Source organism: Pleurodeles waltl, chromosome 12, assembly GCF_031143425.1.
Source record: "Pleurodeles waltl isolate 20211129_DDA chromosome 12, aPleWal1.hap1.20221129, whole genome shotgun sequence".
Taxonomy (NCBI): domain Eukaryota; kingdom Metazoa; phylum Chordata; class Amphibia; order Caudata; family Salamandridae; genus Pleurodeles; species Pleurodeles waltl.
Genome location: NC_090451.1, coordinates 208,478,840 through 208,493,033, shown reverse-complemented (window position 1 = coordinate 208,493,033; position 14,194 = coordinate 208,478,840). Strand labels below are relative to the sequence as shown.

The following is a 14,194-nucleotide window of genomic DNA, read 5'->3' as shown; positions in this document are numbered from 1 at the left end:
AAATAAACAGACACTTTCTTCAGCACCACTTTTTCCCCATTTTTCCCAAAAAGAATGAACATTTTCCAATATTTTGCCTAATTTCTCAGGCCCCTCAAGAGGAATCCATATACCCTGGGTACCGTTAGAATCCCCAGGATATTGGGAAAACGAGACACAAATTTGACATGGAGAGCCTATGTGGAAAAACATTATGAAGGCCTAAGCGCAAACTATCCCAAAAAGGCAAAAAAGGGCTCAGCAATTGCAGGGGGAGGGGGAGTTGGGAGGGGGCTGCTGCCCACTGCCGCGCTGGCTCATCAGACTTAGAAGGTAGAAAAAATGATCATGTTGGTATTAGTGACTCACAAGACAGGGAGAAAATGACTCTGTTTCCTACAAATTCATGCATAGCAGGTACAGAAGCTTGGATACTGAGCACAGGACTGGCAGAAGGTCACATACAGTGTCCATTTCCTGTGCACTCCATCTGCTGGCCATGCACAGCAGATACCAGGTACAAGGGAACCATGTGTAAACAGGTTATTTTATTCCTTTTAGATTTTAATACAGAACACCATAACGAAGGTCAGTGTCAATACACTTTAACAAATAACCTACAGTTTGAAATGGATCTCTCCTACATTGAACACAATGACACAGAAACCACAAGTGTATTATGAAACCAAAACGCGGGTTACATAATAACAGGGGACAATAAGCTGGAGAAATGAAGAGTAATGAGGGAGGAGGGCGTCTGAAAAAACAAACACGAGCTAAGAATAGGTGAAGGGACAGTCAAGAGGCAGAAACAAAGACAGGAACATCCCAAGGGTATACAAATCGGGAATAAATGATTGAGAGTGGGGAGAGATGGTATACAGGCATATACACCTGCCCTGAGTGCCCCAGCAACATGTGAAACTGGTATCCAGACTTCTTCTTGACCTAGTTTGCACACCAATTTAGTTTGGTGCTGAAGCCTAGACCTGCCCATGGTAAAGTCAAGCTCCAGAACCTGTCATATCTGGAGAAGCGCACCTTCTATGATGACATGGGACTACTGTCAACGTCCTGGGTTGCTGATATAAAGCGATGATTGCAGCGTACCGGTTTTTTATAGAACAACCCTAAGCACAATAGTTTTGCGGCATAGCACAAAGTGTGCCCCACCAGCCCTACTCATGTGAAAGTTGAGTTGGTGTGTATATTGTGTGTCCTGGTCACATACATGTCAGTTTGACTGTGTGCAATGTAAGCATGTTTGCTGGGAGCATTAAGATCCATTCTGCATGATGCCTGGTTTAAGAAGGCACAAGATGGAGGGTGGACATAGTTTTTACGGAATATGTATATCATTTTTACTGTAATGATTTTAACTGATGAACAGTCAATATCAATTCTATATTTTGTTTGTATGTGCTAATCAAGAGTGCAGATTAGATTTTGGCGGTCTAAAGCCCCAAATGCCACTTACAGAAACAAGGAGAACGAGCAGGAAGAGGTCACCTCTGTCAATTATACAATAGGTTTCATAGAGTATTTTTAATGTGACAGTTCTGTCAATGAATCCCTTGCAGAGTCTTGGTTTGTAAGGAACAAGTAGTTTGTGATTTTCTAGGATGGAATCTAATTGGTTGGAAACACATTTCTCGATCACCTTACGCATCCAATGTAACTATCCTGAAACTGGAGAGCACATTGGAGTCTGCTGCAGATGTCTTCAGCTTGGGAATAATTTGACCAGTTTTTAGGGTTTGAGGAAAAATGCTGTTAGAAGTGAGGTGTTGATGCAGGAACCCAGTATTTTGTTGAAAAGATTAAAGTTAGCTTTGATTTGTTTGGCTGGCAAAATCTGATCAAAGTATGATATTGGTCATATACTTTTGATAACTTCAGATAGATAATCTGGGTCAGCCTGTAACAGAAAATAGGCTCAGGCACTAAAATTAACTTGGCTTTCATTACTAAATTAAATAGATAAAAAAAGCAGCCCACATTTGGCAAATCAGAGTATTGTTGCACTTGTAATGACACACTGTATAGGTGTTCAGCAGTGTAACGGAGACTGCATGCATTTGAGCTTACAGCAGGATAGGTTTGTGGTAATAACCGAGAAATCAACAGTAGAAACTGGCCCACCAGACCACAAAACACACCTACAAACAACCAATAAAGCTCCCACAATAATCTGTTAGACAAGCCGTTCTGCCTCAGGCAGATTTACTTATAGGCCAGTTCGACCCTGTATGTAATCTTTTGAGATCAGATCAAATTCCCTACAGATCACCAACGTGACACGGGTCGACTAATTGTTTAGTGATCACTGATTATCTGTTGCTATACAGATGAAGTTTCAGTTGCAAGTAATTTTAGAAGTCTGAGGACTGGTGTCGTACAGAGTTTTGGTGCAAATTTAACAAGGTTTTCTTTTACTTGGTTTTGTTGAGAGAGTTGTTGACTTTATTTGTTAGATGTTAAGATGGTGATTGGGTAATGTCCTAACATACTGTATCCTCGTCGTGTTCCGATCTGATAGAGATCTAGTTCTCCAACTTCTTTCTGACCTCTGTTCTCTTATTGTGAAGAAAAGATTATCCATGAACCACAGTTGTATTTTCTTATTTTTGAGGGGCACTGTAGAGGCTGGTTTTTTTTTACCACAGTGACATAACTTAAATAAAAAGGAGTAGCTTATTTCCTTAGATATGACAGTTCAACCTGTATGATAACTGCAAGATACAATATATTTTGGAAATATCTTTTGGCAATAAAGAAGGGTGGTGTTTGGTTTGGTGGAACTTATTTAATCTAATTTCAATTGGGATCGTATGATGGCCAGACAATCCATCTCAACCGATTCTTGGCATGAAATGTTGTTGTAGTCTGAGATATCTAGATCTAGCAGTTTCCCTTCATTATGAGTGGGACACTGTGGTACTTGATCCAGATTGTGGGTGTTAATTGACATCAATAATTCAGTGGTGTAAGAGACTTAAGCATCATTCTAGTCTATATTGAGTGACTGAATAATAAAGAGGTTTTTGTTAGTTAACTCATCCATTTTGGCATTTGTGCGCTTATGATGAGATAATGTGTAGCTAACCATAACTGGTCAATTTTATGCTTTAGATTTCAACCACAAGATCTCTTTAAATGAGGCTTAAGTCCAAGTCCATTTTTATAATCCCTGGTATATGATTTGTGTAGCTAACCGCAACACTCCTTCAACAATATTTAGTCAATGAATGAAAATAATGTTTACAGAGATTCACAACAGAGATGGCTGCCTGGTCTAGATGCTTATATGACGTGTTCCCAACGGTCCCAATGTCAAGCCTCCTAAAACAACAAACAACAAAAGTCAAATAGAAATCCCAAGCTACCTGGACTAGGAAGGAAGCAATAAAACATATGTCAAGGTAACAAGGCAGGTTAGCTCCCTATAACAACTTCCACAAAAATAAAGCAACGATCCTACCTATAAAGGACTCTAAAGGAAAGACCAAAACCTGCACCAAAGAGATGCTTGAGGAATTCCACTCCTCCTACAGAAACCTATACCAGTGAAATGAGGTGATAATTGGTAACGTATGCAAAAAATACCTGGAGAACATCCAGCTTCCTAAACAAAATGAAGAGGGAAAAGCAGTGCTTAGTCAACCTATTGCAGGCTCAGAAACCTTGAAGTCCATAGAGTCTTTAAAATTTGGCAATGCTCCTGGTTCAGACGGCCTAAATGAAAAAAATCTACAATTATGATTATCCATAAAAATTCTATGATACCTCCTCACACACCTCATTATAGAATTGCTCGAAGTCCTCTACAAACATTTTACAAAATGTCATCCTGCTGCAAAAACTACAATAATAGTCAAACCAAAGGACAGAAAAGATCCTTTGTAATGAAAAAAACTGCCAACCCATTTCTCTTAGTAACATTGACTGCAAAATTAATGCTTAAATACAAGCAAGATGTTTAAATAAAGCACTAAACACATTAGTACATCCTGCACAGATCGGCTTCCTAAAAGGCGGATTTGCCTCAGACAACATTCTCAACTGGTTCTGCAAACCGGGGACATGCTCTCCAGACAGTTCTATGTTGTGTCTCAGAGCCTACAGACATAGATTTTTTGGCTTCATGTGATTATAGAAGAGACTTTGTACATCCCTTCTTCTGAATGTAGCACATTGTGGTGGTGCTGTCTGTTAGCTCAAGGACTTGGGATTTCTTTATGTTTGTGAGGAAGCCTTTTCAAGCTTGTTTGACCACCTTGAGCTCGAGCAGACTGATGTGAATACTAGCTTCATCACTTGTCCATAGCCATTTACATGCAGGCTTTGTAGATGTGCTCCCCATCCTGAAAGAGAAGCATCCGTTTTTAAGTACACCTGGGCTTTTGGAAATCATCCCAGTGTCTATTTACTCATTTCCCTTGCATGTTTAACTGCTCTTGAATTACCCTCATCTTTAGACGGCATTGAGGTACTGACAGGATGTACTGAAACATGGTCCCTAGCAAGGCACTCAATGTCCAAAAAGTTGACTCTTGTTTTGAGGAAAGGATTGAAGCTAGGCACATCAGCTTGTTTCTCCTGTCCGCCAACAGATATACAAATCTTTCTGATAATATTATGGTTCCAAGAAATACATTCCTTATTGGGATGAAGGTTAATTTTCTATTATTGATAGCTAGGGCCAGACTTGCCAGGGTATCCATTTTGTGTTCTGGCATTACCTTTAACTGTTGGTATGGGTAGATTGTGCAGTGTTTTTTGTGAAGGAATGCCAACGCTGGAGCCATGCACATGGGGAAGACTCTAGGGGCAGACTTAAGGCTACAGGGTAGTGTTCTAAACTGATAATGGTGACCCTCTACCATGCAGCAAAGGAATTTCCTGTGCCCCATGTGAATCAGAATTTTGACATTATGCATCTTTTAAATCCAACGAGGCCAAGAAATCCCTTTGCCTAAGGAATGGAAGGAAATGTTGAAGTGTGATCATTTGAAAACCTTGGTTCTTGAGATACTTGTTGAGGTGTCTCAAATGTAGCACTAAACGCCATTCTCTGGATTTCTTTTCTATGTGAAAGAACCTGAACAAAAATCTCAGACCCTTTTTAAGGCTGACATTTATTTTAGAACACAGGTTTCTAAAATCTTGGCAATCTCAATTTTCAGATCTTTTACATGTTTGTGTGTTTCCCTCCTAAGATAACGGAATGTTTTTTTCTATGAATTCCAGAACATGCCTGCTACTTGATTTTGTCCAGTACCCATTTGTCGTGGTGGAGTTGTGCCATTTTTTGGAAGAAGCAAGATGATATGCATCCCACCAGCAGAGTAAAGTAAGAGGAGGAGATTCTGATCAAGTCAGGTTCTGCTTTCTTTCTTCCCATACTTTGCCCCCAGACCTCTGGATTCCTCTTCGCTTTTGACCTTGTTTGCTAGATTGGACTGCCTTTGTTGGTCAGAATAATGATATTGTGAGCCATAATTACTGTATTGTCTAAGCAAGCAAAAATTAGATGCATATAGAAAGGCCTTTGTTTTGTACAATTGTAGTATTTGTATGGATGATGGTTTTGCAGCGAGTCCAACAATCTTACAGTGACAGTATCAGCTTTTATTGAGTGAAATGTTTCATCTACTTTTTAGATAAAACATTTTGTCAATTAAAGGGCAAATTTTTGCCAACCCCAACGCTTCATTAGCACTGTGTTTCCAATCTGGCAGAATCCACAGTGAAGAGTCCATTCCTGCATCAATCAAAGAGGCAGAGGCTTGTTTTCCCTCCTTGAGAATCGCCTTAACGTGAACTCGGTCTTCCACTGGTAATTTGTCTAGGAAGGGAGCTATGTCTGACCCATAGCTGACGCGCAGGTCTGGTTACCACCGCTGATGTATTTGCTATCTTTATATCGTCTGCTGCCAAGACAGTGACTCTCTCACTAACAGAGTCCCATATAAGCTCCTCCCTCTCTGGAGGAGCAGTTAGCGGAATTGCAGAGTCACCTGACTCAACTGGTGGCAGCACAGGCCATAGAGTCTGCTTTCACCTAGTTTAAAATGCAAAAGAAGATTCTTCCTGTTACCTTCTATTTCTTCTCTCTTCTCAATAGGTTCAAAGATACATTAGCTGGAATCTTCATTGCTAAAAGGACTTCCTCCCAGATGTGGTCGAGATTTTGGATTACTCTACCAATTCTATGAATTTGTTTCCTTGGATGAAAAAGGATCAAGTCATTTCCCCGCTGAATAAAGGAAGACTAAACCTTTGTGATTCATTCTCAATGAGGGCATGTGATCTGCTGATATCATCTTGGGAGGAAACCCAGGGAACAGGGGTCGTGCTTACATCGTCCTGCCTCACAAAGTGCTCTCACTCCAAATCTTTATCGCATTGTTATTCACATTCTCATTGCTGGCATATCCATCTAAGGAATCATCACTCTGTCGATATTTGTCCTAAATGTCAGTATACACAAGCAATGCAACTCTGAATATGTGCCTGCAGTATTGTCACTGTTGCTCACATTCTCACTGTCTGCATATCAATCTGAGGAATCATCACATTTCTGTTCCTCCTAAATATCACTATATCCTGGCACTTGCTTGGCAGGTTTATGGACAACAGCTATAAAGGTCTGGTGCGGAGCAGACTTGTGTGATCTGCGGCAAATCTGGTGGCCAAGGAGTTAACACAGCTTCTTGGGCTTTTCTGCCGAAAGGGAGGCAATCTCTGATAAATATCCTGCACCACTGTGTTTAGCATGTTAAGTAAGTTTAAAGGCATTTGAACGACAGGCACACATGGAAAATATTCTGGGTGCATTCTTGGGCATTTCACCGAGTCAGAAGGAAAAGACCGATATCTCTTGCACTTTGGAGTTACAATTTCTCTTGCTCCTCCTCATCCTCAGTGTCCACATACTGGATGTGAACATCTGCAGGCTGGGATGCCTCTTGGCCCTCTGATTTTCATCCTTGCTGAAGAACTCCTCAATATAGTCTAAAGTGGGTTCTTTTTTTAGGTGGAGGCTTTATGTTTTTCTTCTAGGATAATCAACGCCAGCCTTCTCTCTTTATCTTTCAGGTTCTTGGTTGTAAAAAACCTTCCAAATGTTGCACTCTATATGTTTATGACCTAGGTGAAGACAATAGGTGTATTTGGTGTGTGGATCCTCTATATAGATCATATACATCTTCTCAGAACATTCTCATATAGTGGTAATTCTCCAGAAAAGTCCATAAAAATAAGACAGTATGTTATCCTTTAGCTGCAGAGAAGATCAATGTAAAGAAAAGGTTTAGGTAGTTAGGGAAAAAATCACTTGGAATGGTCGAATGGCGCACACCTGTACAGGATTCCCTATCACTAAACATGCAGTTGAAAATCCGGCAGATGGAAGCCTCCATCAGGGGAAGGGATGCGAGTGCTCCTCTCTGACTAGCTGAATACTGGGTCAGACAAGGAGATGTACCATCTGTGATTAGTCTGTGGTATTTTCAATGTAAAAGAGCATATTGCACACTGCATTATTGACACTGAGTACCGAGAGTGTCAGTCTGTCAATGAGTAATGATCAGGGCCACTGGAATGTGATTATGTGATTGTGCGGCCTCTGCAATTTTTGCATATTTATGGATTTGCTGCGTTTGCCACATAATCCATCATCTGCAGCATAATCGGCACATTTTAACAAACAAAACTGTTTCTAGCTCAAACGGTTTAAGAGTTCCTAAAAATGTAGCAGCACATGTTGCCGCGCAGTGGAAGGTCCTTTGCAAAGGTTGACTAGTCCCTTTTTTTATGCTTATTGCAATACTTCTATATTAAACTGGTACTAATGAGGTGCAACCAATGGCCAGACAGTGTTAACAAGGTTTAAAATGACAAAATAATGAAGTAAGACTATTACAAAATGTGTCACTTTATGCCTCATAGTTTGCTTTGTCCTGTTGCATAATTTACCTAACCCTGCCGCATAATTTGTCTCTCCCCTGCTGCACAATAAGAGTGGCCCTGGGAATGATTCAAGCATGTACATCTATGAAAGATTGAATATGCTGGGGAACAAAGTGCACAACAGCAACCACTGTTCAGTACTTCCTTGAACTTCTGAGAGACTTGTGCTAAATACTATTGCTTCCTCTCTCTTCTGTTACCCAGTCCATCTATGGGCCCTTGTTCATAAAGAAATTGCCACACAAAACAGGCTTCCTTTCAGAAGGAAATGCAACAAGACCAACAGACACTTACAGAAACTTGCCTACCCTTGATTTAGCACACACATCGTCGCTATTCTTACCAGGTCACTACCCATGACACCGTTTAAAACCAGATTCAGTAGCTAGCCTTTGGCCTTTGGGTATCCCTTTGGGCAGTTAGGGCAAATCTCACTTAATCAGATCAGAAACATCAATCATCCTCCTCTTCATGACGGCCATAAAAATTGCTCAATTCAAGTCATCCTGGAGTGGAAACTCACTATCCATTTAGTAATCTATATTTAATTTGATTCTGTCCTCTCGTCTATGTCGTTTTCATCTTAAGGAAGAATCTGTGAACAAAAAAAATCTAACCAGTTAAAAGTAAGTTGGAATCACCACAGTTTGAGCTGACACCGTGATATTATCATTTTATAATTTAATGATTTTATTCTTTTTTCATTATTATGATAATTGCTTGTTATGGCTATTACAAGGTGTGGAATTTGCATGTTTTCTTCTGATACTGAAGATATGTTCCTATTGTACGTTGTTTGTATGAGTGGATACCTGTAGCAATTGATAATACTGTTGTTTAGGATGGCATAAATGAATAAATTGAGACACACAAAAGGGAGATGGAATCTACTGACCCTGGGTTTGGATCTGGGCTGCAGATGCTCTGATCTTGAGTGAGGCATTACTTTTCCTGTTGCTTTATTTAAATCAAAAGAAAGCGGCATGGACAACATATTGTGAGTAAAATAACAATTTGTTAACTTGATCTCCATGGCTTTATGCTATAAATTGAAAATAGCTAAAGAAAAATGAATCTTCTTACCCAACTCTGCATCCTCCCGCACACAACTCCTTCAATAAAATACCAGCATAGGTGATAGATTTCAGTTTGTTACTTTTAAGGCAGGAGTTATTCTCCCAGTCCTGATGTTATTTTTGCATGAGCAGAGCACGGCTTGCAACAAGTCACGATCAATGTCTCTGTTAAAGCTAGAATAGGGCTCTGAAATGGCCTGCTCAACATACAACATCTCCGTCCATAGGTTTACCTATTGTTTCTACTATGTGCACATTACCACTAAAAAAGAGTCAGTCTCCTCCAGAGGGGGCCCAGGAGGGCCATTTCAGTTCTGTCTGTATCTAGAGAAGAGGCTTTCTCCAAATTTAAATATAGGTCAAGATCCGTTTAACAAGATGAAATTAACCTATATGCCTCCTTATCACCAAAATTATTGTCATGTGGATTTTTTTTTTAGGTCCTGGACAGCATCTGAATTTGATCCAAACAGAGTCTCTAGTCTTTGGCAGGACTGGAATCGAAGGAGTGGAACTGCCTGCGTCTTGGTTATCTCATAACAGGTCATAGGCTGACATCGGCTTACAATACAAAACAGGCATTGGGGTTAGATCCACAATATGCACAATTGAAACCAAGGCGAGACAAGGCGCTGAGGCAACCAGCGCTGCCTTAGGTGCTGGTTTGTAAGTAAGGGCCATTAATGGAGTCAGTCAGCGCCAGGACAGGCCTCGATGGCGGAAATCTAATTTGAGGCATCCTCAGAGCTATATGGCCTGAAAACGCTCCAGAAGGGAATGCCATTACCTGGAAAAGAGGCAGCATTGCCTCCTTCATGGTCTCTACTTTCTGCAGGGCCAAAAGCATCCCCGGGAACTAGGGGAATGGCAGGACAGGCCTCGGAAAAGACTGAGTTGCATGAGGGGCGAGTCAGGTCCTTAGAGTGCTGAAAGTGCAACTTCTTTTCAACAGGAGTGTCAGGACCGAGAAGACTTCCGGTTGGAAGTCTTGTGTTTTTGGGGAGGCTTCCCTTTAGATTTTGTCTTTGACTTACACAATGACAGGTACTAGGAGCAGGACTAGGACCTGTAACAGGAGCTGCTTCACGACTTGAAGTAGAAATGAGGGGCAGTTTCAAGCACAATCGGCCCAACTTGTGATCAGCGACATACAGGTTCACCTCCAGCATCCTGAAAGCCTTCGACAGCATTAGGGAACACTTATCGCCGGACTTAATGTCATTCTTAGACTATAGATAGCACAGGCAGATATTTTGCAGATCCATGACCAACATCTGCTTTCTGCAGTCAAGGCACGGTTTATTTTCCTGTGGTATTCCAAGGAGTCATTTTGCCTGGCACTGTAATGAGGAGAATGATTTTATAAGCGGTAAAACAAAGAGGAACAAAACTGGGACAGGAGAGCTGGATCGGCATCAAAGGCCACAGAAATAACAGAACTGACATCAGAGTGCAGGGGTGGTGCCTATATACAGCACATGCCATTACATTTGCAGGCGGTGCAATGTAGATGAGAGGTCCGATGGCACCCCCTTTCAGTGTGCTGGAGCAACTGCTGGAAAAGTTCCACATCCAGTCTGGTACCTGGGAAAATTCAAAAGATGAGGAAGCTACAGTTAAAATTATCAAAATATATACATAGATAACTTACTTTCCAAAGAAACCAGTGCGTTTGTACGAGACTGGGATCCGATCCTTTAAATTAATCTTCAATTCTTCCTCTGCAGCTCGAAGTTTTTCTTCAAACTTGTCAATGTTAGCTACCTGCATTCTGTACATCAGAGCAAGGCGCTTTGAACAAAAGCAAACCAAAATATGTCAAAATATAGGCAGACATAATCTCTCACAGCTCACTTCGCTCACATTTACCTAACCCCTAGTGTTTTCTGTGCTCCTCCACAAAATGTATATTCCCCAATCACATTTCAGTGTCTGCACATCTGTACAACAGAAGGCACTGTCAATCAATTTCTACACAGGCTAGAGCAACCAGTAATTTAAAAACATATGGCTTTTTGATCTACAAGACAATAAATAGCCTATACCCTAAAGCCAGTGATCTCACCACTATAAGGACAGAATCTTGAGGTCCCTGCTAGAGATCTCTTGCTTCACCAGAGGGCAGATGCTTCCATGTTCGCAGATACTGCAGGTTTCATGTCAAAGGACCTTGAGTGCCCAGAACAGAACTAGGTGTCCAAGAAATTAAAAAATGATCTCTAGAATGATTTTGTAACTCTTTGCAAGGCATATATTCACTAAGGGAGTGCTTTAGAAGAGGAAAAGAATGCACCAGGAACATTAGAATTAATATAAAAGCAGTTGTTTCCTCATTTTCATCCTGGTCTCCATCCACACTGCCGGGAGTAGGATTTCAGAAATTAAAAACATTTGCCAAATGTGAAGCAGTGCAGAACCTTTGAAAGCATATCTCTAGGGTAGAGGTGTTCAGCAGAAGTGCAGGAAGGTCAGAACCACAGATTATGCTAATGACTTCTATTTAAATGTAATGCATGTACAGTTATATTATGTGGTTATCCTAAAACTCTGTCACAGTCCTAGCCCTCCTGTACATACATCAGGCACCTAGATTTAAAGAATATTTTTTCCAACAATGTATGAGAATTGGCTCAAATCACTATGCTGCTAATGTCTCCCAGGGAAAGGTAACACTGAAAAGACAGAGATAGTGTCTTGGCTTTAGTGGAAAGTTTCAGGGGAGATTAAACCCTTAAATCTTGTAGGATTTAGAAATGTAAGAAATGTTTCCTCTAGCAATAGTAGACTTACATAATTTGTTGTATGGGCCACCAGATGTGATAAATGGTCCAACTTTTGGCGAAAAACGTTTTGCTAGGTACCAGGTACAACATTCAAAGATTTAAAGACATCTAAATTATAAAGTATTCATACAACCAACAAAGCCTGCCAGAAGGATTAATTCTCGTTTCAAATTATTCTGCAGTATAGTAACACCTTCAGTGTGAAGGACAAGCTTCACCTTATACACTTTAAGAAATAAAGCATAATGACCTTAGGAAAGGAGGAAGGCAGGAACTGTTACAAGTCAGCAAGGAAATGCTTTTGGCAGTCATGAGGTTCATAGGATGAAAGCATAAGAGAGGTAAAGACCAAGTTAAGATCCTAATGAGGAGCTGGATTCCGGACAGACATGGAAAATATTTAAGCAAGCCATCAAACGCCCCAGAATCCATCTCAACAGGAGGTGGCATCACTAGTTACCAAACCTGACACTTATTTCCTCCTCCCACTAATTCAGTCAACTCAGTAGGATGACACACATCCTGGACAGACACATATAAGATCTTCTTCTGTTTGGGCAGACACAGACAAAGACATCTCATGTTTAGGCCTGTGAGGGACAGAAGGAAATGTTACTTATTTGCAATCCTAGTTCTGCATTATAGGTATCGTCACTGAAGTCATAAACATACAATATTCCTGCCTCCGTATGGGGATCCTGACACACTTCTATTTTTTTAATAAGTAAAAGTTTTCATCCATGCCTTGAACTGGAGCTAAAAACTGACACTTTCCAAAGTGCATGCCAGCCTTTGTCGATTAAACAGGATTGTGAGCTAATCCAAATAAGAGAAACATGATTGTGAGCTAATCCAAATAAGAGCAAGTTCGGAAGACAGGAAATGAAAAACCTAGCATATACAGTATATTAGTATAGGTGAAATACATCATATATAGGTAAGTTACAAGTCATTCTGTAACCAAAAATCAAAAGAATGTAGAATACTACTGCAGGGTCATTCCCAGACTTTGCAGAAGTGAAACCACTAACTAACCTCTTCATGAAACAGGAACTCAAATTTTAAAAAAATGATCCAAGGTTTTGGTAAAGTTTTCAGGAACTAAAGTAGAGGTTGTGTCAAAGGTCTGTTGAACTGTCTAAATTTTGGGAATATTTATTATTACTTTTTTTTTACAAGCTCCTGCAACTGAGAAAGTGATGGGGCAGCTTTGTTGCAGTACACAAATACAGAAATATCACAGCCAGTACTATACATTAGTCGGAATTTACTTCCAAGGAAAAAACACTATTCTACAATTGAGAATAAATATTTGAAGATAAAATGGGTGATCAATTTGCTGCAATATTACCAGTTACAACAGAATATTACATTGTACACAGATCATTCACCTTTTGTGTGGCTGGCAAGACATAAGAGCCCCAATGCAAGAATATTTCGATTGTTTCTGGCTGTTCAACTCTTCTAATTTCTGACTGTATATCAGGATGGAAAGTCGCAAAACAATGTGGTTTTCCTATCAAGGTATCTGTGGAACAGAGGTCCTGATCGGCCATTTGCTGGTGTGGGGAAACGTGAGAAGAGGAGCAAGCCAGTTGACAGAGAAAGAGGGCGGAGACCGACTGGTCCAAAGCAGCAGATCCATGGGGGACAAATGGAAGCAAAGTGACGCTGAGCGAGAAAAGTGAGAGGACAGCATTTAAACAGAAGACAGAATGGAAGAAGAACTAAAGATGCTTGGGTCCCAAACGTTTTTGCCTGCCCCTTCGGATCCTGGCATTTGGGGGAACAAGGGGTGGTTAACTGAGCAGGGTCAGAGATGGCACTGTTCTCTTCACTAACTCAAGATATCTGATGCTGTTGTTTGCAAAGTTTGTTCAAGTCTAATTCAATTAGATTGACTTTCCAGTTCCACCTATAAGCTCACCAAACGGTGCCACTACTCCAGCTACTCACCTCCACATCAGAGTGGTTCAATGAACGTCCTCCAGCATTTGAGATCATCCTCTTTAGATAAGCATCACAGTGTACTGATCATTTGTGGCAGAAAGTACCAAGGCTAATCTCAGGGATCCTTCTTGTCTACAGCCAAGTTCTTCTGCCAGCAGCAGGCCACTTTAGGCTCACCATTTATAGCTTGGTCCCAAGCTGAAGAGGCCGTAGAGGCAGGCAGCGTGCACTGTCAGCATCCAGGAAACACCAAACAGGAACATATCGGTCTTTCAAGCTATACATGTACAAAGTAATGGCTAAGGGGTCAAGTGTTTACTTGGTTTCATAAGGAACTACAAATGACTTGATCCCCAATCTGTGTAGAAACGCTTGATATCTATCCAACCAGAAAATTGTCATATTACATGCCTTCTCTCAGGTTCAGCGGTA

At 40.7% G+C, this 14,194-nt stretch overlaps 1 protein-coding gene across 1 annotated transcript in view; it reads right to left on the bottom strand.

Annotated features, from left to right (window-relative positions):
* SPG7 (SPG7 matrix AAA peptidase subunit, paraplegin) overlaps positions 1-14,194 on the bottom strand; it is a 462,707-nt gene that overhangs the window by 332,473 nt on the left and 116,040 nt on the right. The window contains exon 5 of the mRNA XM_069216631.1: positions 10,681-10,820. Coding sequence (XP_069072732.1) covers positions 10,681-10,820 — 140 coding nt within the window. The remainder of the gene's footprint in view (positions 1-10,680; positions 10,821-14,194) is intronic.